Source organism: Megascapheus bottae, chromosome 5, assembly GCF_031878675.1.
Source record: "Megascapheus bottae isolate mThoBot1 chromosome 5, mThoBot2.hap1, whole genome shotgun sequence".
NCBI classification, from domain to species: domain Eukaryota; kingdom Metazoa; phylum Chordata; class Mammalia; order Rodentia; family Geomyidae; genus Megascapheus; species Megascapheus bottae.
In genome coordinates, this window is record NC_143513.1 from 30,842,968 (window position 1) to 30,868,397 (window position 25,430).

The window sequence follows — 25,430 nt, forward strand, 5'->3', positions numbered from 1 at the left end:
AAGTAATGCACCTTCTATCTGGTGAATATAATGTAACCCTTCAATTAATTACAATAAAAATATATGAAAAAAAGAACAGGAAGTGGCCAATATTCTCCTCTATCATAGGAAAATATTCCGAGATGGTAGGTTGCAAAGTAGAAACAAATTTTTCACCCCCAGTTAAATTGTTCAGCACTTGGAAACCACCCCTTCCAGACTTTGAACTGTGAGAAACAAGGTCTGTGCTCTAAGTAATCCAGTCTGTAGTATTGTCTCATAGCAACCTAAATAGACATCCCTTATACAGTGATTTTTACAACTTGATACTAGCAGAAATAAAAGGAATTAAACTAAAGAATAGTCAACCCTTCAAAAAAAAAAGAAAAAAAAAAGCTGAAGTGGTGCTGAGGCTCAAGTGGCAGAACTCTAGCCTTGAGAAAGTTCAAGGACAGTGCTCAGGCCCTGAGCTCAAGCCCAGGACTGTCAATAAATAAATAAATAAAATATTCCTGCCATATCATGTTCTAACTGTGAAATGATTTTATTGAGCCTGGAGTTGGGGATTCTGTCTAGCAGCATCCCATGACCTAGCACAAATGGAAGTGATGTGTTTAAGTAGTTATTATCTAAATTTCCAATGAGTTGATTTATTTACTATTGATTATTCTGAAATTTGGTTCTCATCAGCTTGCATCATCACTAGTGCCATGTTTAATTTTGTAGGTCTTCAGTAGACTTGAAATGATAATAATTTCAAAGTAATGCCAAATCTTGGCTTGGGTACATGATTAAAAATATTTTTGCTGCTCACTCTAGCTGCCTTAATTAAGGCATTCATTCTACCACAGACAAGCATGTGTCTTGGGAAACTTCTCAGGTGCCTAGGGAAAGTTGGAGGAAATACAAGTTTGGTTATAGTAGTTACTGATTGCCAAGGTTCTATAAGGTAACGTGACTCATCAGCTATTTCACTTGAGGCTTTCCAACTCTGTCATTTGGTCACCTCCCAAGGCCACAGTCCTCTAAGAATCACCAGCTTCTTTCTACCTGTGGACCTCACTTCAAAATGCAGGTATGTACAAGCCAAAAGTGGGTGAGTAGTGTTAGACCATTTCACATAACGCAAATGGTCTCATTCTACTACTCAGAATAAGAAAGTTATTTTTTTCAAGTAGAAAGTGGTTTTTGCTTGACATATAATAATGGCACATATATATGAGGTACAGTGTGATAATTCAATACATGCATACAGCCAGCAATGATCAAATCAGGCAGTTTTCCTGCCTTTGTGATGGGAACCTTAGAATACTTCTCTTCTAGTTTAGTATAAAATATATAACATACTCTTTGTAAAATGTATAATAAGTTGTGGTAAAAAAGTCACTTCAAGTTAAATTTGTGTGAGTTTTCTTTTTAAACAGGCTAATGTTATATAGAGAGTTTATTGTAGAAGGTATTTCTGGAATGCTCTCAGGGTGTCTAAAATTGAAGAATGAAGTTTACAAATTAATAATTATGGTGAAGGAAATTATTTAAAAGTGAAAAGGTGTGTTTTCAACTTGGAAAACAAAATTTAAATATACAGAAAGAGTGACTGGATTTCCCTCTAAAAATATCAGCTTCCAAAAGAATTTGATCTCCTCAAATTAGTCTCTCTTACCAAAGAGAGGCTCTGAGAAAAATCTTACTTCACTTTTTCTTCTTTTATCTTAATAAGTTAGTAAAATAGAGGTTGATAAAACCTCTCCCATATCAGTAATACATGTACAATTAACTCTAAATCTTAGTAGTTCTAGTCATTTGAATTAGACAAACTGATTCTTCTGTATAAGAATCTTAAATATCAGACAAACAATTGTTTTTGAGAGTTCAAAAGAAAATAATTTTGAACATGGCATTTAAATTTAGCTTAACTGATACTTTGCTTATTAAAATGGTAATATCATGACTTGGGGCTTCTTTGATAAAATATAGAAATGGCACTCAACTAACCCAGATTTCTTTCCTAGTTCTTTCCACTGATTTCACACTGTATGAAAATAGGTGTGTTTGTATGAGTGAGTGTGTATTTAAGTCTGTTGCTGGGCATTGAACCCAGGGACTCACACGTGATAGTCAAGCTATACTCTCAGTACAAGAAAAGTTTTGCTCTATTTAAGAGATACTTAAATTACATGTAGCTGGCTTATGTATAAGATTCGTGAATATTTTGCTTCCTGGAATATCTCCTCTACCTGGGTATCTAGCAATCATAGCTATTCGTCCTTCTCCAGAGCTGTAATTTGGAGGTTTTCTTTGTTTCCCCCCTAAGCCATGCTAGTGTATGCTAATGGAGTGTTAGAGACTAGATCCTTTTTCATTCCCCTAGCCCAACCTCAGTTCATCTCTGTTTCTGTGCAGACTTTATAAAATCAAGACAGGAAGGATAAATAAAGAGCTGAGATTAGGAAGAGGGTGGGCAGAAAATATGCTCTATGTGTTCCTTGTCCCACACTACTCTGGCTTCAGGCTTGGTCTTCTCCCAGAGAGCACTGAGGGCTTTAGAGAATTCCCAGAGGCTCCCCTTCCATGCTTTTATGGAAGCATACAGGCCAGGTTGCAAATACCCAACTTATAGACCATAGTCTCTTTATAAGTTGAGGACACCCAGTCATTCATTTCTCTACTGGCGTTAGAAACATTTGTCCTCAGGTGCTGACCATAGATGACTGTCTACCTGGGAATTCAGCCCTACGAAGAAATTGGTAAACACCAAACACGGTGAAGATAATAGTAGAAGTCCTAAAAGCTTGAGTCCAGAACCTTACCACTCTAAAACTCACGCACTGGTTTGATCACCGAAGCTAAACAGGCTCAAGCCTGGTTAGTATTTGAATGGGAAAGTTGTAAAGGCTTGGAACAATCAATCAGAACAGTCAGTTCTTATGCTTCTTAATCATCCATTAGCTTATTTATGCCATGTTTATTTTAAAAAACTACATTTATCCACCTTAAAAATGGATACCAAGGGGCCGGGAGTTTGGCCTAGTGGTAAGAGTACTTGCCTAGCATGCATGAAGACCTGGGTTCAATTCCTTGGTACCACATACATAGAAAAAAGCTGGAAGTTGCTGAGGCTCCAGTGGTAGAGTTCTAGTATTGAGAAAGCCCAAGGATAGTGCTCAGGCCCTGAATTCAAGGCCCACGATTGGCAAAAAATATTTTAAAAAATTGATACCAAGGCATCCATTGTTTTAGGCATTTGCTTTAAATTTAATAGGTTGATTTCTAAAACACATTCTCTTCATGAATAGAAACCTCTCCCCGATCTATTGACTCAGTCATAAAAGGAAGAGTTCTGAGAGAACAATGTGAGGATGAGGGAAAAAAAGATTTTGTTAGGGCCGGGAGTTTGGCCTAAGTGGCAGAGTGCTTGCCTAGCATGCACAGAGAGCCAGGTTTGATTCCACAGTACCACATACATATAAAAAAGCCGGAAGTGGTGATGAGGCTCAAGTGGTAGAGCTCTGGGCTAGAGAAAGTCCAAGGACAGTGCTCAGGCTTTGAGCTCAAGCCCAGGACTGGCAAAAAAAAAAAAAAAGATTTTGTTAGTCTGATAAACAAGAGAATGTCACATAGCTTCAATTTATTCATATTGAAAGCTAGAATAAGCTAAGTGGTGTCTGTGCAAAGTAAGAGGAGACCATCAAAACACATTATAGAACATTAGTTCATCTGAGCCTCTAACCAAAGTATAAATCTACCCTTCAACAGCACTGATAGAAATTCCCATGCAATAGCTGAGATGGATGACTGACTTACACTCCAAAGTGCTAGGAAGGTAGTGAAGGCTTTAGATGCAAGCACAAAAACACCAATGATGGATGATTTCCTATTCTTTGAAAATACCCATGTGTTCACATAATTAGTTGAGCTCTGTCTTGGGCAATCAGAGAAAAAAATACTGTGTTTTCTTGACAAATCAATATCCTCCTCTTCACACTCTCTCTCAACAATCTTACTAAAATGAGATAGCCACGTGTTGATATTAAACACTCATTCTCACTCATATTAGGAGATCTGAGTTTCTCTAAAAGGCAGAAGTCTTTAAATCATAAATTGCCATCCACCCAGATTAGAACTAGAAAAAATGGAGACCTCAACCTGGCCAGTGTGACATTCTGGTCTTCCTGATACTTTAGCTTTGTGATTAACTCAACAGCAGGAAGTGATGAAATGCCTGCAGTTATCTTTCACCATCAATAGAATGGGGAAGTTCTGTCAGGATGTTACATGAAATGTTCATGTAAGCTTTTCCCAATGGATCAAGAATTTTCTGTTGCCTTTTGTCTCAATAAAATCTATACAGAAGGGTGTATCTGGAAAGAGTATCTGTGTTGCACAGCTTTGTACTGCTGTGACAAATTACTGGAAATAAACAGAGAGGAGGAGAGATTTATTTTGTTTCATGGTTCCAGAAGTTTCAGTGCACTGTAGGTTAGCTCTGTGGTATTTTGGCCAATGAAGAGTCAGAACATGACGGGGCGGGGGGAAGTGCCTGGCAGAACAAAACTATTTGTATCATGGCAGGCAGAAAGCAAAAAGGGAGAAGAAGAGCCCCAGGATCCCCCACTGCTGCAAAGGTGTTTCTCTCAGTGATTCTCTTTCTTTCCACTAAACTCCTGACCTGAAGACCAAGCTTTCAACACACAGCTTTGGGCAAGCATTGAGAAAGACAAGGCACAACATTCTCCTTGAGTCATAAGTTCAGATGTCACAGCTTTCATTGTGAAAGGTAAAATAGTTACCTCTAGCTTAGTTAATTCACCCCTTCGAGAGCTTGGCCTAGCCATTCCCTTCCTCCTGGCTCACATTGTCTTTGTTTGCCTATTTGTTTGTTTTTTGTTCTATAAACCTATAAAATAGCAAGATTGGTAGGAGAAGATCACTAAAATTTCTGTGCATTCGATGACTATCTAAATAACTAGGATCCAGCTCTATCAATAGACTTGACATAGCCCTCCCCCTAATCCATATTGCTGTCACGTCACAATCTTCTGGCGTGTCAGCTTGGCTGTATCATTGCTCTTAGCCTTTTTCTAAGACTCAGTATATTAGGACAAATAGCACCTATTCTACTTCTTCAAACCAGGTACAAACCTTCTCTTAACTATAAACATTCAGCTTTTGGTACTTCATAGTGGTTTCTTTAAATGGTGTGTAGAATGCAATGCCTATCTGTAGGATTAACATTATAAAGGTATAAGAAGTTTGATTCAAAGTTAAAAATGACAGGAAGGAGGCATCTCCACTAGAGTATGTTTAAATAGGTTTTATTTAGGAATAAAAGAAATAACTTGGGGCCGGGAGTTTGGCCTAGTGGTAGAGTGCTTGCCTAGCATGCACGAAGACCCGGGTTTGATTCCTTGGTACCACATACATAGAAAAAAGCTGGAAGTGGTGCTGAGGCTCAAGTGGTAGAGCTCTAGCCTTGAGAAAGTCCAAGGACAGTGCTCAGGCCCTGAGCTCAAGTCCAGACTGGCAAAAAAAAAAAAAAAAAAGAAAGAACTATCAGTCTGATGATTTTTTTTAATTCTTGCCTTTGGAAGTATGTAGCCCCGGCTGGCTTCAAGCTTCTCATTCTCTTTTATTATTATTATTATTATTATTTATTGAAATTAATAGAAGGGTTCCATTATAATCGCCACATAGAAGGTGCATTACTTTACAATCATTGGTACCCTTTCTCAGATTTTGTACCCATTTCCCTCTCCCATCCTCTCCCCTCATCTTGTTTTCCCCCCTTCCCTGTCCTATTTCAAATAAACAAATAAACATATATACAATATATCAGATAACAAGGTAAGATACTGTCACAATATGAGATAACCAAGGTACAACAAAAGAGATGAGAAATAACAGTACATTAAGAACAACAGTCACACCTTATATGGCTCTTGTTTCTACATCTTGGAGGTTATTTCATTTAGCCTAATGCCCCTCAGTTGATGATTGGTATTTATACACAATGGAATTCTATGCTGCCATCAGAAAGAACGACATTGCACCAATTGTAAGGAAATGGAAAGGCTTAGAAAAAAATCATATTAAGTGAAGTAAGCCAGACTCGAAGGAACATAGGGTCAATGGTTTCCCTCTTTTGTCATAATTAGTATAAACCTTGGACTCTCCTAGCAGAGTTTTACAATAGGGCAAAACCTAGATACACAAGGCCATATAGGATGAAACTTCTCATTTCCTTGCTTCAGCTTCCAAAGTGCTGAGATTATAGCTACTTGCCACCACACCCAGCTCTGGAGGGTTTTATTTCTTTAAGGTTCCTTTTCTGTAGCCCTTCTTCTGCCCTAATTCTTCAAGAAGTGATATAATGTGAGGGGGGAAAAGTTGAATTTAGTCTAATGGTTGTGTATTTGTGTGTATGTTTAATACAGTCAGGAGTAAACTAAGTCAGAAACATAGAGGGACACCCTCTCCACAATATTAGAATGTATTTAATAGCAACACATTAACAAGCCACTTCAGTTTTGTTAATTCATCAAGTACTGAGAGGTATGTGAACATTGGCTGTTGGCAACAAGTTCTTTCATTATAGTCTTAATTGCTAATATCAGTCCCCAGATCACACAATACACTGAACACAATAATGTATGCAGGTTTTGCCATTTAGCATACCTTCTGACTCCCACTGTCTAGAGTGATACAGAAAAGTAGGCATATTACAGTGCTCCTTGTGATCATCTCACTGGTCAGTGAGGAAAACTCTGAAGTAGCCCCATAGGATCTTACCCTGGGAAGAACATCCTTCTCCAAGGTGAGTGACTCAGTGACCACTAGTCATAACCTTTATCTTAAAAACTGCAAATGATTTGCTAAAGTGAGTCATAGCCAACATCCTGGAAGTTGTTTATTGCCCAAGAGTCAAGTCTGGCCTACCTTTGTCTTTGTACATCAGGAAGTCAATAATGACATTTACACTTCAGATGGTTTGAAAAGGATAGAAGGGAAATCCAACTTTGTGTACATAAGTAAAGTTGTACCAGATAATAACCACATCATTCATTGATTTACCACCACTGGATAACTTGCAGGCTGGAGTTAAGTAGTTGCTATGGAAAAGATGACATAAAGTGTTTCCTTCTCCAGATACAGAGCTGCTGCCCCCTGCTGGAGCAGTGAGGCTGGAGACAGGACCTGGCTGAGCTAGCTCAGTTCCGGAACCTCCTAGTTGGGAGACTGACTGCTCTGTTCCTCAACTGCATAACAGCACTTATCTTGTGGGGATTTTATGAGGATGAAGCAAAATCAGGTTTTCAAAGTAGACGTCTTGATGAGTATATATAAATTTGTTATTTATCCTTTCCACATTTTAAAAGTAGTTGCAATTAAACAATGTGCTAGCAGCAATTGTTAGGAATTTCATCATACACACCATTAAAATGTAATTCTTTAGTGGGAGGAAGTAGTAAAATGTTTAAAGACTGGAATAATGAATAACAATGTCACTCATCCATGAAACTAATCCTACTTTAATTGTAAATATTTTATTTTCTGTATGTGTCTTTAAGATTTGAGCCTTGAAAGATCCTGTTCTCAGTCTTGAGTTCAATGTAATCACTTGGTTATGGGCAGCTACAAAACAAAGGCCAAGGGATTAAAAATGTTTTATCCACCTTTGGGAAGGGAATTTCCATGCTGTTTGAAAACCAATAATCATCTATCTATCTATCTATCTATCTATCTATCTATCTATCTATCTATCTATCACATGTCCTTTATCCATCCATTCAACCCTTGATTACACCCAGGCAGATGCCATAGTTTGACTATTGTGACTATCATACTGCCGAAAGGAAGAGGGTTGTTTAGGTGTTCTGACTTGTGTTCCTTCAGGCAAAATATATTATACACATACATGAACATATCACCATGACTCCCCCCACATACATTACACATTAATATGTAAATAGAAATCAGGCACAGAAACCCAAGAGGGTAGGGACAAAAAGTAAAATCATATATGTTGTATTAGATACTAAAAATGATTAGAATTTTCTTATTATCTGAGACTCACTTTTGAGATTGTGTATCCAAAAAGATGATTTGAGAGAATACAAGAATAAAGGACTATAAGCCTAATTAGGAACCCAGCACAGGAACTTGGAAAGTTCCTTGGGAGGAACCTGGGAAGAAGAGGCAGGGTTGGCTAGGAAATGGGATGAGGATGAGGGAGAAGAGGAGAAAAAAAAAAAAAAAACTATCAGAGTAACTTTGGGGAAAGTGGTTATTTTATCTTGAGCCATGCAGAAAGCCCGCGTCCAAGTTTTATTCTAGGTAGCTAGGGAAGAACACCACAGCGGTTCAAAGAAAAGGGAGATGGAAACCCCCAGACTGTCTCCACACAGTTCCTGGAGTCCAGCCTCGCTTTCCAAGAGCGCTTTTTAATGTTAATCGTTTAGTGAGTCCATCTCCACCGAAGCGCTGCAAATGCTTCCTTCCTTCTTCCATCGCAGAAACCTACAGTGAACAACTGTGCTGGGAAAGAGCCAGATCGGAAAAAAGAGAGGGGGGAAAAAAAAGTCGGTGCTGCGTCTGTGTTGGAATGTGCCATTATTTTCACAGGGAGGGAAGGTCCTCGTGTGGCCTGCGTCGCAGCTCGTGGGTCACCCCGGGACCTCGGGTTCTTCACGTCCCTGGCAAGGACAGGGCCAGGGTTCCGCAGCGCGGGCCGAGGGTGGGCGGCGGCGGGCGTGCGGGGGGCACGGGACACGGCGGCCGCGCATGTCCCCCGCGGGGCATGGTGGTGCGCTCGGGGGCGGCGGGCGGGCGGGCCGGCGAGGCCGGGCGCGCGGGGCGCGCAGGGCGGCGGCGCAGTCTGCACCATGGCGTACCCCGGGCACCCTGGCGCCGGCGGCGGGTACTACCCGGGCGGGGTAAGTGTGGCGCGGGCGGCCGTGCCATCGAATGTCACCTTGGGGTGAGCGGAGTGGGGCGCAGAGAGACCATGGGGGGGCAGCAGAGGGCGAGAGGAGACCCCTCGCTCGGGGTGTGGGGGGCAGATCCCCGGCCCGCCGCTTCCTGCGCGCTAGCCCCGGCCCCTCGGTCGCGGAATATTTCCTCGCGGGTGGCCACGCGGGGCCAGGGCGCGCGTGGCCGGAGACCCGAGAACCCTGTGACCCGGAAACACGGCAGGAAATTGTGCGAGTTGGGTATTTGTTTTTCCTCCCAAAGTCACAACAGCCATTTTAATCAAGAACGGTCCTGAGGTCCACCTTCCTCCTTGTAAAAGAAAGGAGGCCAGCGGGGGAGACCCCAGGCCCAAGCCCGGGTAGAAGGCGCCCCGCCCGGCGTCGGGGATGCGGGAACCCCGCGGTCCAGGCACACCTCCCCTCCTCCTCCTCTTCCTCCTCCTGGCCCGGCCACACCTGTCTGCGCCCCGGCCTCCCTAGCCTGGCCTGGCGTTTCTCGGGAGCCCTGTCGGGGAGAAGTGGGGGCGCCCTGAAGTTAGGAGTCTAGACTCCGCGCCCCTCCCCGCTGCCCGCTAATCGTGGGGCTTTGTATTTTTAAAAGCGGCCCGTGCTTGGCCAGCGCGGCGGCAACGCCCTGTTTTGGTCCAGGTCACCAGCTTGGAAGTGACCCTGGAGGGAGAGGGGCGAAGGGTGAGGGGACCGGGCAGGGCCGAGCCAGCCGCGGTGGGACGGAGAGGAGTCTGGCGAGGCGCAGAAGTTGATGGATGCATTGATGGCTTGTGTTTCCTTCTTCACAGTACGGAGGGGCTCCCGGAGGGCCTGGGTTTCCCGGACAGTCTCAGGATCCGCTGTATGGTTACTTTGCTGCTGTCGCTGGACAGGTTGGCCTTTTCCTTTTCAGAGTCAAGAACTATGCATTCGCATTCTGGGCGTTAGCTTCTGATATGGTGTATGGTAGCACTAAAAATAAAAACACACGCACACACACACAGTCAAACTTAACCTGGAAATGAATCATTTGTAGATGATGGGAGAATTAAGGTTCTGGACTTTGTTTGTTTTTATTTATTCTGAATATTCAGATAGTGCAGGTCCAAGTTAAACTTGTGAGTGAGCTCGTGTAAAGTTAAACAGAATTGGGCATTATAAATATCCTTTGAAGATCTGTAAGAGAGAATGATGCTTTTAAACATGAATCACCTGGGACCAAAGTGGTTTTATGAGAGGCACACCTGATCTGATGAACACAAGCCCCAGATTGTCTACTTAAAAACCTATTTTGACATTTATTTGTTTATTTGAAATAGGAAAGGGAAGGGGGGAAAACAAGATGAGGAGAGGGAGTGAGAGGAGGGAAATGGGGACAAAAACATGAGAGGGGGTGTCAATGTATGAGAAGTGATGTGCCCTCTGTCTGGTGAATGTAACTGTGACCCCTCTATACATTAAAAAAAAACTGTATTGATAATTATATAGCTAGATTGGAATGATACTTCCCCTTCAGTTGAATTTGTTATTTACAAAGTAAGTGTGGTAAATAAAACAAAAACATCAAAGCACCTTTTAAAATTCACTGTCAGCATCAGAAGTTACAGTTGTACTTTATTGGATAAGAAGCTCACACTAGGTCAGTTCTACTTTCAGTTGCTGTTGTGGTTTATTGACCCAGAGAAGGAATGGAGGTTCACTCTTCCAAGTCCCACTTCTCTCACACTTGTAGGACAGGTGTGGGGTCGCTTTAGAACGAATAGTTGCCTAACTCACAAGGTCACTGTAATAATTACACTGTTGCCATAACAGGCCTATACAGAGGGGATATTTGTTTTTGCTAGTTTAATCTTGTTCATTCAAAAACTCAAAATATGGTGAACAACACTGCAGAATATGAGGAATAGAAACCAAAGGCCTTCTAAGGAATACAGCTGTGAGAATTTGAATGGAAAATTGAGTCTAAAAGTGGAAGACTTTCCCCTCCAGTATCTGTTGAATCTGTCATTGATCTGTATCTTTGAAACCACAAGAAACTGCACACCTCAAGAGTAGCATTCTTAGATTGCCAGGGCCCCAGCATGTAAGTGACTCTCCCTGCTTAGCTTTCAGCAGGCCTGGCCTGTCTTCCATGCATTCATTATCTTTCAGATTATTAACTCCATTCCTTGTTTGTAATTTACAGTACTTCTTGATTTGAGTATTTGGGTCTTTTATTCTAAAGTTCTTTAAAAATTATTCTATTTTTGACCTAATTTAGTCAGAAAGCAGGTACTGGACACCTAACTTGTGCCTTCCACATGTAATTGTGCTCAGAAGAAAGCCATCCACAAATCATAAGGTGATCAAAGAGGTGCATTCTATTTGAACCAAGCAGTTTATATACTAGTCTCTTCCATGTACCCTTCCTCTCCCTTCTGGGACGAGGAAAATAATTTTAAGGACCCCATAAATAATTAAGTGCTGGTGCCCCATGCTTGTAATGTAATCTACTTAGAAGGTTGAAATCTGCATATCAGGGTTCAAAGGTAGCTCAGGGCAGGAAAATCCATGAGACTTTAAAAAAAATTGCATTTTATTGTCAGGGTGATGTATAGAGGGGTTATAGTTTCATTCATTAGGTAGTGAGTACATTACTTCTTGAACATTGATGCAGTGAGACTCTTATCTCCAGTTAACCAGCGAAAAGCTGTAAGTCAAGCTGTGGTTGAGCATAAAACCAAAGGATTATGCTTAGACCTTGAGTTCAAGTCCTGGTACCAATGAAACAAGAGCTCTATAAATTATTTTAAAATGCTTACTTTTAATAGTTTCCTAGAGGATCAGAAGGAGAGATGACTGGTTGCTAAGATTCTCATTTTTGGAAGGCATTCCTTGCATAACATATCTCATGCACGTTGATACTTTTCTTTGTTACTGCTGGGTAGAATGTTGAAAGACTTTGAGAGAACTTGAATATGAAATCATGGCAGTGATTTCCTCTTCCTTTCTCTTTCCAAAGGATGGACAGATAGATGCTGATGAATTGCAGAAATGTCTGACCCAGTCAGGCATTGCTGGAGGATACAAGCGTAAGTTTACCAGTCCCAAAGTGTCTTGAAGATGACCTAATCTTTACATCGCAGCTGCTTCATATGCTCACAGCACTTAAAGTAACAGCATTTCTGGTTCATCTACTGTGAGAATTTCAGAAGCTTAATTAGGTTGCTATTTTAAAAATATCTATTTAAAAATAGATAATTCTTGGGGCTGGGAGCATGGCCTGGTGGTAGAGTGCTGGCCTAGCATGCATGAATCCCTGAGTAGTATTCCTCTGTACCACATATGTAGAAAAAGCTCAAGTGGTAGAGCTCTAGCTTTGAGAAAGCCCAAGGACAATGCTCAGGCCCTGAGTTCAAGCACAGGACTGGCCAAAAGTAAGTAAGTAAGTAAGTATATAAATAAATAAATAAATAATTCTTGTCAGTCCACCCTACCTGCCAGGTTAGTCGCATTCTTGGATTTGGATTTCATGTATTTGAGCCCCTCAAGTGAGTCAAAACAGTTTGGATGGCCTTTTGTCCAGAAGACAAGATAAGATATAGAAGTGAAATCTGCTGCTGGGAGTTTGGCTTAGTGGTAAAATGCTTGCCTAGCATGCACAAAGACCCGGGTTTGACTCCTTGGTACCACATATATATAGAAAAAGCCAGAAATGGCACTGAGGCTCAAGTGGTAGAGCTCTAGCCTTGAGAAAGCCCAATGACAGTGCTTAGGCCCTGAGTTCATGGCCAGGACTAGCAAAAAAAAAGTGAAATCTGCTCAATATGTTAGCTCAGATTCGTAACGTGACAAATTCTTTGCCAGTTGATAATTGAGACAGAACGTCAGACAGAGCCCCAGTTTCATGATAAGCTGTAAGCTAAAATGTTCAAACTACAATTCACATCCCAGGATTTTATGGTGGTATTTTTGACGATGCCCTGGAGCATTTTCTATATAGCTGTCTGAGCCATTTATGTTCCTGTCTTTATCATCCCTATAAGGGTAACTTAGTGCCTTGTTACTATTTCCTGGCTGAGAGAATTAATACAAAAGAGAAGAATCTTTTGAACTTGTGTTTTTTAATCTTGTTCTAAATTATAAGTAAAAAACTCTGTAGGGGAAATGTAGTCTAGGTATTAGATTTAAATTGTTCATTGTTAACCTCAGGCAGCTGAGGTGGTGAACAGGAAGGTAGAGCATTAGGGTTTGCCAAAGGGAGGTGTCACACACAGACTTATTATTTGCACTTTCAGTAAAAGAGGTACAGCAGGTAAAAAAAAATTTTCTTCAGCTAAACAGATTTTTATATATTTAAAGAGTAGTCCTTTAAAACATTTTATTTTAAAATGCTGCATCTACTGATGACTTTGGGTCAGTTCATTATAGAGAAGACATTTCCTGATTTTGTTTATTTATTTACTGTTCACTGCTGGTTATAATAAGCCACTCTGCTCATGTGCTGATGGAATTTCATTATACAGAAATTATACAGCTATTGGTCTTTTAAACAGAAATGCACAGATCCAAAATGGGTAAGCAGATGAGTTAAGTACATAATGAGGTCTTATTAGGAGTCTGTTCAGCTAATGCATTTGAAGAAATTATGGTTCTATAACCTTATTTGTATTGTGATTTAAAACTATTCATTACTTTGAAGTATCCATGAAAACCAAAAAATCTTTTTTTTTTTTTTTTTAAAGAAACACATTCCTGGGGTGGGAGTTTGGCCTAGTGGTAGAGTGCTTGCCTAGCATGCATGAAGACCTGGGTTCGATTTCTCGATACCACATACATAGGAAAAAGCCAGAAAGTGGTGCTGAGGCTCAAGTGGTAGAGCTCTAGCCTTGAGAAAGTTCAAGGCTCAGGCCCTGAACTCAAGCCCAGGACTGGCAAAAAAAAAAAAAAAAAAGAAAAAGAAAAAAAAAAAGAAACACATTCCTCCTCAGCCTGTTTGAAAAAAAAAATGTACATCTAAACTACAGGGTTATGTCCAACTTCCTCTACATGGAGAAAGAATTCAATTTAACCCCCACTATTGTTCCATCCATTCAACCAGCCAGTGTACTTCAGTAGACATTTGCAAGGTGCTGGGTTTTCAGTCACACACAATGCCAGTTGGATATTATGAAAAGCACTGAGAAAAATACAGAGGCTTTGGGTTCAGTCACCTACCCAAGACTGGAGTTTTCTTTCCTGTAGAACTAATACCTAAACTAGGGAGAAGTAAAAGGCCAATCGAAATGGTCTGCCCAGGATGTGGGGTGGAAGAAGGGGATTCCACATAGTCCAAACAGTTCCATTATGCCCAGAGAGAACATGCTTTAGTCATGGAAGTGAGAAATTCCCAGTTCAGTTACAGTGATCTGGAACTGAAGAGTAAGACTAGCTGAACAGAGGAAATACATGAATGTGTGCCAGATGAGTTGTTTGACATTTTGCCTGATGTGTAGTAGGTAGCCTCAAAAGGATTTTTTAAATATTTTTTATTAAAGAATTTATTAACATTGATTTTTACATCATATTTCAAATGGCCTGTTTAACAAACAGGTATTCAAGAAGGGAATCTTTATATACAATCACTGGCACTTAGATTTTAAAACATAATCAAAATTAGGCTGAGGGATTGTATGTCATAGATACATAATAATCTATGTAATAAAACATTATGTCTATAGAGTCATAAGTTTTTATGACTATGTAGTTGTGTTTATATTTCCAATACCATGTCCATAGCATTGGGTATGCAACTTTTGAGTTCTCACTTTTGTACAGTTTGGATCTAATAGCCACATATTAAGGATACCATGCGCCTACCTCAAAAGGATTTTATAGAGAGCACATGCCACACCTGGCTGTAAAATCTAAATTGATGGTATCAAGTTTAAGTCCTTTCCTTTAAAGTCCTTAAAAGGAAATAAGGGTTCATTCTGAGTGGAACATGAGTGACTAAGGCACAGGGTCATGTTCTCCTAAATGCTATCTTCCACTGTGGAAGAATTAACATCACCTTGTGTTGTCAGAGAACAAAAGAAAATCATAGATCAATTTATTTGCCAATTCCATTGGTGGGTTGTCCAGTAAGTGGATTACAGCAAAGCAGAGAACTCTCCTCTACACAGTTAAGACTTTGTAGATTCCTGCCAGAGTTAGTGGAGACTAAAAGTCTGCTAAAGCTAGTGTTACCTTCTGAATGATACATTAGTCGAGAGAATACTAGCTCAGATCCAAAAATCAAGGTAATTGACTCTGGCTTAAGAAAGTTCCAGATAATTCTGGTTGGTGACCTACAACATTCCATCATTTCACAAGTACAGTACCCCAGCCAAGCAGTCTGCAGGATCTTCAGTATAGTTACAGATTCTTCAGGGAACTTCCATTCACAGGAGTTCAGCAAAACCAAACCAAGGTTACTTATCGGAGGCCCCAGGAAGTCATACAGGTTAGAGGAATGCTAACTTAGTCAGGGAAGTAATCATGGAGCCAAAAATGAATCTAATAGCTATTTCGAAGGTGATTGAATTTCAGGGAGAAGGTATTAGGTATGCTCTCATATGTCTAGTTTGGGCAACTACCAAGTGGATTGTGGTGTCATTCATGAAACTTGGAGACAAAGAAGCAGTTTGCTGCATGACCCTTCAAAATCTCAGTGTAAGCCAAAAATAATGTGCTTTTTCCTGTGGTTGTCAAGCTGTTCAGAGTGTTAATTCTTAAGTTTTAGTAGCATCAACATCACCCAGCAAAACTGATTTGGGGGCCCTGCCCCAGATTTTCTCATTCAGTAGGTCTGGGATGAGAACTCAGAATTTTCCTCTAACAGGTTTCCATGTGATGTTTGTCCAGGTTGACTATCACAAACATGGCTACTCAGGCTAACCTGAGAACCTTGTTAAACTTAATCTGACATTATTAGCCTGGGTTAATATCAATACTGTTATGCCCCCAGGTGAAATTCTAGAACTGTAGTGCAGGATTCACACTTGAAATAGAGTGGTGGTGTAGGCCTGACTACTCACTGGGATCCTATGAGAAGCTTTTACAAAAAGATACTACTAAAGGGTATCAATGTATGTGAAGTAATACACCTTCTATCTGGCAAATATAATGTAACCCTTCTATTAATTACAATAAAAATATATGGAAAAAAAGTTAAAAAAAAAGATACTACTTTCTGGGTCTCACATTCTGAGATCCTGATTTAATAATTCTGTGATTCTGCTAAGAGTTAAGATTCAGAATCCCTGTTTAATATTAGGAAGTCTCCACACCTGCACACAATTAGAAAGTATGAATGAAGATTTAGTGCTGTTTTCTCAAAATGTCGAAAAGTGTTGCTACCTTTTCTCACCTCAGTAAATTATATGAGTGGGTCAAGAGATTGAAGGACCAATATTGTAATAGTTGCTTGTTTTTTTCTTTCTTGGAATGGATAAGGTAACCACAGTGATTCACTGAATGTAGAAAACCCATAATAAACTTTTTTTTTTTTTGTGGGTCATAGGGCTTGAACTTGGCCTGGGCGCTGTCCCTGAGCTCTTCAGCTCAAGGCTACTGCCCTACCCTTGAGCCAAGCCCCATTTCCCATTTCTAATTGGAGATAAAAGTCTCAGGTCCTTTTGTGCCCGGGATGGCTTTGAACCTTGATCCTCCTGAGTAGCTAGGATTACAGGCGTGAGCCACCACACCTGACAATAATAAACATTTTGAGTTGTGTTCTTATTTCAGTTTGCTGAAGGAGGGGGTAAGTGAACTCAGATGGCGCTGTAAACAATGTTAGTTCTGTTAAACCTGAAGTACTTATACTTATTTTTCTCATTGATACTTTTCACTTCTGTTTTGTAGTCCACTTCCACTTTTGCAGTATAAATTGCATGCACAGTGGCTCTGGTTTTTTCTTAACACAAAGATTATCAGTGAACTGTTTATTGGATGTATTTCAATTTGGCTTTGGCCTAGGTGAGGTATTAAAATGTCCTCAGAACTCCAAAATTACAAGCAAACTAAAAAGGTTCCAGAGGGTTTTGTGTACAGAATTCTGACAAGATTACTTGGTTTCATGCATACACTTCTTGTCTAAGAAAAAAGGTCATAGGAGGTTACTGCTCAGTACCTGATGTTAAAGGGAAAATATAGAGAAATGATTAGAAACCAAAATAACCAAGACCAATTACTTACAGATATTTATTAGCAGTAACAAAGCAACTTCATTTTCTCATCTACTATGGTGAGCATAATAGATTAAGTATATTATGGTCACAAAGGCAGGAAAACAGAAGTTTTCGATACAGTACTTTAAAAAGCATTATTTTGAAATGTTAAAATTGGACAGACAGGTTCTAGAAGATAGCCTTTTCTCTGAAAACCTACTGTGGAGTTCCATATAAAAGTTATCCCCACATAAACTGAGCAGAATGTTTAAAAATGGATGAAAAATCATGTTCTTAATTAATTAGATTGTATCCAATGTAATGTAAGTTTTTGAAATTGTATTTATATGTGTGTTCTTCTGGATTTAACAGCTTTTAACCTGGAGACATGTCGACTGATGGTTTCAATGCTGGATGTATCCTTTATCTTAACTATTATCTAGAGTATCTTGCTTTATTAAAAGCATTCATCCCAGAATTAATATCCAGTAAACACAAGATAGGAAAAGCTACATGAAATAATTAGCCTTTATGATGTAATTTAGTGTGAATAGGAAGGCAGCTTAGGAACTTGAAAGTTAGTTGCTCAAGAAAGCACCAAGTTAGGTGAGAGACATTGAGTGAACATAGATTACTCTGCACAATTTGCCCTTAACTTTATGTGATGGGATGTCTTTAACATCCAATTGTTGGACTCAGGTTAGCTATTGCTGACCCTGCAGTGCCTTTCATTTGTGCTAAAACTTGCCAAAAGTGAATTCATTGGCTTTAGAAGGGCTGAGCAAAGGAAAATTAGAAACCACAGTGACTCAAGGACAAATGAGTAAATATTCAGGTCAACCATTTCTGGTAGCAACACAGTATTCACAGTAGTGTCACAGTAATCACGCCATTTAGGTCTCTTTTTCCCACTGTGAAAAATGAGAACTCGGGGAATTTTCTGCAGAAAATCTTTTATATGTCTTATCGTTTATCTTTTTATTATGTCATGCCAAGAAGAACGTACAGTAACTTGGTAAGCTGTTTTAGCCCAAAGAACATGAATTCCTCTTATCCTTCCTCTTATTTTTTTTTAATTTAATCATTATAAAATGTTGCCACACAGAGCAGCTCTGATCCTTAATTACAATTCAGAGAGATCGTTCTGGCAAGATGGGGTTCAATGAATTTAAAGAACTCTGGGCTGTTCTGAATGGCTGGAGGCAACACTTCATCAGTTTTGACAGCGATCGGAGTGGAACAGTGGATCCTCAAGAGCTGCAGAAGGCCCTGATAACGATGGGTACGTGTTTGCAACTCAAACTTCCTGCTAGACTGGTAGAAGCAGATTTGGTTTATTTTTCCTATGCTAGTTTGAAACTGGCTTATTTCTTCGAAATTGTGCCTGTTCATAACTAAAATGTACTCACAGCCCTAAAATCAAGTCTTGTGCCTGAGCATTTTTGTAATGACAGCTCTTAATGGTTCTGTTTTTATTTTCTGCTGGATGGTTTTCCTGTCTTTCAGGATTTAGGTTGAGTCCCCAAACTGTGAATTCAGTTGCAAAACGATACAGCACCAGTGGAAAGATCACCTTTGATGACTACATTGCCTGCTGCGTCAAAATGAGGGCTCTCACAGGTGCGTTCCTTGGGGCTCATGCTACTGCCTGTAACAAAGGTAGTTTGCATGAATGAGATTCATTTCTCAGGACTTCTGAACTTTGATTCTCCCAGCTTTTTTTTTTCTTTTGCTTTAGTAGATGCTTCAGTTGACTTGTGACTAGCATAATAAGTCTGTCTTTCAGAACTTTTTTAGATGAATAAGTAATTTGCCACGAAAATAATCTTAAGTAATTTTTCGAAACATTCCAAAATATAACAAATCTGTGCTTTTTCTCTTGTCTCCCTCCTACCCCCCCACCCCCCTTTGTGGTATTAGGAGTCAAACCCAGGGCCTCACATAGGAGACAATCAGTATACCACTGTGCTAAACACCTCCAGTCCTAACTTGCGATTTTTTGAGCAGAGTAGGATTGTGATTGATTACTCTTCAGAATATGAAAAGTTGGGAAAGAGTGGAAAAGTGTAAAATTAAAGCAAACCCTTTTTAGTAGGCAGGGTTGAAATGGGTGGGATAGATCACAGCCCATTTCCCATAGTAAGGACTTTATCTCTTTCTATTTAAGCAATATCTGTGTTGATAAGATATTTGAAAATTCTATTTTTTCATAAAAATTGAGGACTGATCTTGGACATTTCACAGCTCTGAGTGGCTTTGGGATAAGTTATTTCTTCCCAGCCCCACAGGGAAGGGGACAAATGGCCACCTTCAGCCTATTTTGTCTGTTGAATATTAAACGTTTTCATACTCATGTCATAATCTTTTTGCTTTGGTCTCTTAATGTTGATTGATTGTATAGCTTAAATGTCATTGCTGCTTGAACTCCAAACTAACTTTTTGAAAGCTGTTCACAGAAAGGAACAATACATTTTATGGTTGTTTTACAGATAGCTTTCGGCGAAGGGACTCTGCTCAACAAGGGGTTGTGAATTTCTCATATGATGACGTAAGTCATAGTAAATGAAGAGCTCAATAGAGGATATGAAATACACAAACTATGTGTTCCTGTGGAAGCTGACTGTTAAGATCTGAACAATATTTAAAGAGAAGTCATGGGTTAAGAGTTGCCATCCAAAATTTTCAATTTTACTTACTATTCATCTTTTCAATAGGTTAGACCACTGATTGATTTACATTAAAAGACTTGAATCAGCTGGGCACGGTAGCTCACACCTATAATCCTAGCTACTCAGGAGGCTGAGATCTGAGAGTTGTGGTTCAAAGCCAACCTGAGCACTAAAGTCCGTGAGACTCTTATCTTGAATTAATCACCAGAAAACTGGAATTGGCACTGTGGCTCAGGGGGTAGGGTGTAGCCTAGAGCTGAAGAGTTCAGGGACAATGCCCAGGCCCACAGTTCAAGCCCTATGATTGACAAAAACGAAAACCAAAACCAAAACCTGAATCCAATGCTTAGTCTGTTGGATCCATTAGCTGCCTCTTAAACAGGATTTTTGATGGCTCTGAGGCTATTTGAGTAAAGAGGATGTTGTTATAAAATGCCTCTTTCACTGGGTGGTTGGAACAGTTCAGAAAAGTTCCCTATGGGCCATGTCACTATAGTGTCTGCTTCTCCTTTCTCTAAATAAACCACATCTTAGTCACTGAGAAGTATCTTTAACAACTCAAAGCTGTACTTCCCATGCCCATGTTCATTGAAACATAAAGCAGCCACCAACCTATCACAAATTAAAATAACTTATTTGCTGAGGGCAGGGCTGGGTTTTGTCCTCAGAAGGCCTACTTAAGAGATTTCTCAATGTTCTGGACTTTAGGTTTTTTTTCTCTAACATACAGATAATTCGGTAATCATTTTGAGCTTGGGAATTATGCAAGGATTAGCAGTGTACAACGCTTAACTGGTATTGGAGAATAAAAGAGAGAATTGATAGGATACCAAGCTTTTTTGCTATGGTTTAGGGAGGAAAGGAACTTTTCTTGTACTGGTCCTGGGGCTTGAACTCAGGGCCTGGGGGCACTGTCCCTGAGCTTCCTTTGCTCAAGGCTAGCATTATCACTTGAGCCATAGTTCTACTTCAGGCCTTTTTTTTCTTCTGTTTATTGGAGATAAGTCTAAGTCTCATGAACCTTCCTTCCCAGCATGGCTTTGAACCATGGCCCTTAGATCTCAGCCTCCTGAGTAGCTATGGTTATAGACATGAGCCACTAGGGATGCTCCCTAACTCAGCTTTCTGAATTGCTGGATAAAGTTGTTCTCCTGCATATTCACATATTAGGTTTTACATTTAAAAAATAGATATTAAAGGACTGCGGATTCCACTAGACTACTGGGCTAAAACTGTGCAGTTTGGCAGTCCTTACATAATATGATAGGACATTGTTATTTGTGGGGAAGGACCTTTGACTATGACCATTAATAGACTGATAATTGGAGATTGAAGTCATTGTTTATTAAAGTAATATCTCCTTCAAAAACTGAGAAACTGGCCAGGTGCTGGGTGACTCATTCCTGTGTTCCTAGGTACTCAGGAGACTGAGATTGGAGCATAGAGGTCCAGTCCTACCATAGACTAACACTCTTACCTCCATCAGACTCTTACCTCAAATTAACCAGCAAAAAACCAAAAGTGGAGCTGTGGCTCAAGTGTAAGAGCACCAGCTTTGAGCAAAAAAGCCACGTGAGAGCATGAGGTTACTAAGTTCCATCTCCAATACCAGTACCAAAATACAATACAGCAACAAAAAAATGAGAAACCCATTTTTATTAGAATTTTCTTCATCAAATGAACCTGTCTACTGATATCTTAAAAATCTGTTGGGGAGGGAGGGGTGTTGTAACCCACCATTCCAAGTTAAAGAAACAGATAATAAGCTTACAGCTATAGGCTGTCATGATAAGTTAAGTGTTCTGAGATCTAGACGTAACACTGATTTCTCTGTTTTCAGTTCATTCAGTGTGTCATGACGGTGTAAGTTGGAAGGATCCCAGAGGGACATTAGAGGAACATAATCAACATTCCAGCTTGAGTTTGCCTTTGCTCACTCTGCCTTCTTACATTGCCTCTTTCCCCTGACAGCTTTTGTAATGATTTACATTATTACAACTGAAGCTTTGTTCTTAGTTTTGATAATAAATTCTCAGGAAGTTTTAAGAATATAAGATCAAGACTGTTAAACTGATAGGAACTTCCTGAAGCTACTATCAACCATGCCTTATATTCCTGATTCAGTCTCATTTATATAAACTTAACTTTGCAAAATGTTTAATGCATATTATATATTTTTCATTGTGAAGTGTATAAACCTACAACTGTTACCTTTCCTCTCCTAGAAGATTATGATTGCAAGTGCGGAAAATCTTATGGTTGTTTCACTGGAATGCAAAAAGCAAGCAAACACCAAACATGATCAGGGTAGAAATTTAGTAGAAATTCAGCACAGACTAAGTTTACACTTACACATAGATTTAATGTCACAGATAGATGGCCACATACAGTGGTACATGCCTGGAATCCCAGCAGTTGGGTTCTTTTTTTTTTCTTGTCCTGGGGTTTAAACTCAGGACTTGAGCACTGTCCTTGGGCTTTCTCAAGGCTACAGCTGTACTACTTGAGCCACAGCACCACTTTTTCTATGTGTGTTGTACCAAGAAATCGAAGCCAGGTCTTTGTGCATACTAGGCGAGCACTTTACCTCTAGGCCAAACTCCTGGCTCCCAGCAATTGGGTTCTAAGGCAGGGTTATGAGATCAAGACCAGCATGGGGTACCTAGTGAACTGAGGGAAAAAAAAGACATTTTATTAACTAGGGTTTTTTGTTTGTGTTGGTCCTGGGGCTTAAACTCAGGGCCTGGGCCCTGTATGTAAGGCTTATTGTTGCTCAATGCTGGAAATCTACCAGTTGTGCCACAGCTCCTACTCTGATTTTTGCTGGTTAACTGGAAATAAGAGTATTATGGACTTTCCTGCCCTGCTGGCATGGAACCACAGCCCTCTGATATCAGCCTCCTGAGTAGCTATGATTACAGGCTTAACATGTTATTTTTGACTAGCAAGATTTCATTTTACACGAATTTCTTTACTACGTATGCTTGCTTTCATTTTGAAGTCAGAAGACGTGTTCATTTAAAAATACTGATGCATGCCTTTTAAAATGGATGCACACGTTCATGCCTTTCAACACACAGCAGAAGGACTGCAGTGCATGTCTTAAGTGGGGATCCTGCCATCCCTGAGCATTGGAGGTATTGGTTCCTTTTCTTCCTTTCTATTGTTTTTTCAAATAGTCTCTCATAAGTAGAATTAAAAAAATTAAACCAATGGAGTTTAAGATCTGGATTCCATGCTGGCTGGGCCTCTTTGCTGTGTGAATAGTCATTTTAAAAAGTTAAAAAACAGCAACACCAAGGGCCAGGAGTTTGGCCTCGTGGTACAGTGCTTGCCTAGCATGCACGATGACTTGTGTTGGATTTCTCAGTACCACATATATAGAAAAAGCCAGAAATGGTGCTGGGGCTCAAGTGGTAGAGCCTTGAGAAAGTCCAAGGACAGTGCTCAGGCCCTGAGTTTAAGCCCCAGGCCAGGCAAAAAAACAAAAAAACAAAAACCCACAAAACAAAACACAACTACAAAAAAACCCAAACCCAACTCAGTCACCCTTACAGTAAAACTAAATTACAACCTCCCCCCACAAAACAACAAAAACCCCTTAGTTCACCATCTTTGAAACAAATAGCAAACTTGGAAGCTATCTATTGGAATAGTTCTAAATATCTGTGTTAGTGTAGCAGGCACTAACCGCATTTCTTTTCCTTAGGTCTAAAGCTGGCTTTGCTTGTTTACAAGAGAGTTTAACAATTAAAAAAAAATGACATTCATTTTCTCTTTACCAGAAGTGTGTCTGTCTTATTTTAAGGAATCATGTGTTACAGTTGATTAAACAATTAGTTGTCAACCAACGAAAATAAAATTGTCTTAAACACGTCTAGTCTCATTTCACTACTATATTTGCAAACAGTGCTAAGATGTGTATTTTCATTTCATTAATGTTTATTCAACCCTAACTTAAAATTACATTTTGATGCCAAGGTTCCATGTCCCACTGTGTCTTACATGGTAAGTCTGCTTTCCTCCCAAATACCTTATCCATGTGGCCAGAGTGTTTCTTGGACTTGCCTGCACAGAAAAGCAGGTATGGTGTATTCAGAGGATCAGAAAGTAGGAAACTCCATCATCAGCTGCTAGGTTTACACTCCCTAGGATCCTCTATAGGAGAAGGTACTTTCCTAGAGAGGTGTCAATGGCCAGACAGAAGGCTGTATCTAAACCACCTAATTACTTGGGTAAATCCCAATATGTGCTACATCTAGCATAGTTCTGGATTTGCTTTGGGAGTAGGCGTGTTGGTGAATGCCTGTAAAATCCTATCACTTGAGGCAGAGGCAGGAGGAGGAAGATTGCAGGCCCTTGTCATAAAAGAAATCAAATTTGCTTTAAGTCTGCAGAGTTTTAAATCATACTTTTGGTATTATTCATGCAATTGAGTTGTAAGTGTTGATACTTCAGTTCTTCTATCCTCTCTTTTTTCCATTTCTTCTTGAAAGCCTGGCCTGGAGCATAGTCTTTAGTGTGTTTCTGTGTTGATTTGATATAACCAAAGTCTCCATTACAGGAGGTGGCCCTTTCCATATTTCTGTTTTACATTGGTTCTGTGTGTTTCACATAAGACATTTATCTGGATACTTCTAGTGCAGCCTTATCTACTTCTTGAAAACTTTCTTGATCAGTTCCTTATTAAAGCATATATTTAGGGCATGGTGAAGCTGTAAGCTCATATATGAATACTTCAGTTATTTGTAGAGATAAGTTCCTCAGGCTATGTGGGATTATATTTTATTTGGAGATGTGTGCTTTAATTCTTACACTTGGAGTGACTGATAAAGAACCAATAAAACATTTCACATACTTTAATAGGAATGTGGCTGCCAGAGGCCTGGTGTTTCCTGGGGACACTGGGGCCTTCAACCACAGCAAATTAAAGTTCTTGCTCCTGTGAAGCCAACTTAGAGTTTGAATCCCAACCTAGTATTCCAGGTGGTACCTTCCGCTATCTCTGATTGGAGTCTGCTTCATTCAGCAGAATGTAATAAGTAAATACCAGTGCTTGGGCTACAGGTGAGGATCAAAGGTAAATCCTTCCAAGAGCAGAGAACAACTTAAGCAAGACAGGTGAGTGAGTAGAGGAGATTTCCCATCAACATGCTGAGAACCCTGCCCAAGAAACTGAGCACGCAGGCTTTCCCAGAGGACTGCTGCATTTCCCATGTTCACAGGCCTGGTCTCATCCTGGTATAATGGGGAACAGAAGAGACACTGAAATGGGGCAAACAAGTTATTGTTTTAATTGGTTCCAATATTTAGTATTGCCAATCTCTAGCCCCTACCAAAAAGCTCTGTAGCCATACTTGTTAAACTTGGTTTGAATTGGTACTTGTTCTCAATCTGTTTTGCTCTGTATGACACATACTTGGAAGATCCTCGCTGTGTATGGCTAGGTATTTTTCAGAAGGTAACTTTACTAGAAAAAGTTTATTGTTTGTTCCGAAGTGAACTTGCTTTGTCCCGCTGGCACCTGAAGCCCCCTCAGGAGGCAACTCCTATTGTGCTATCAAAAAGTTTCTGACCTGTTTCATGCTTTGTTTTCCAAGAAATAAGCAGAACACTCGAATTAAGCAGGAGGGGGAGTTTCTGTTGTTTTAAGGGTT

The 25,430-nt window shown here is 40.0% G+C and overlaps 1 protein-coding gene across 1 annotated transcript; it reads left to right on the forward strand.

Moving 5' to 3' along the window:
- The first annotated feature begins 8,814 nt into the window (after window positions 1–8,814).
- Sri (sorcin) lies at window positions 8,815–19,670 on the forward strand. The gene is made up of 7 exons (XM_090332219.1): window positions 8,815–8,912; window positions 9,746–9,829; window positions 11,938–12,007; window positions 17,477–17,520; window positions 18,239–18,386; window positions 18,611–18,724; window positions 19,594–19,670. The coding sequence occupies exons 1-7, from the start codon at window positions 8,862–8,864 to the stop codon at window positions 19,668–19,670; spliced, it is 588 nt and encodes a 195-aa protein (XP_090188345.1). The 5' UTR covers window positions 8,815–8,861.
- The last annotated feature ends 5,760 nt before the right edge of the window (window positions 19,671–25,430 follow it).

Excerpts from the sequence above, each read along its gene's own strand:
- Sri (XM_090332219.1), top strand. The coding sequence starts at position 8,862 with ATGGCGTACCCCGGGCACCCTGGCGCCGGCGGCGGGTACTACCCGGGC. Across the intron at positions 17,521-18,238 it reads TGATGGTTTCAATGCTGGAT|AGAGATCGTTCTGGCAAGAT; the intron begins GTATCCTTTATC and ends ATTACAATTCAG. Across the intron at positions 18,725-19,593 it reads CAAAATGAGGGCTCTCACAG|ATAGCTTTCGGCGAAGGGAC; the intron begins GTGCGTTCCTTG and ends GTTGTTTTACAG.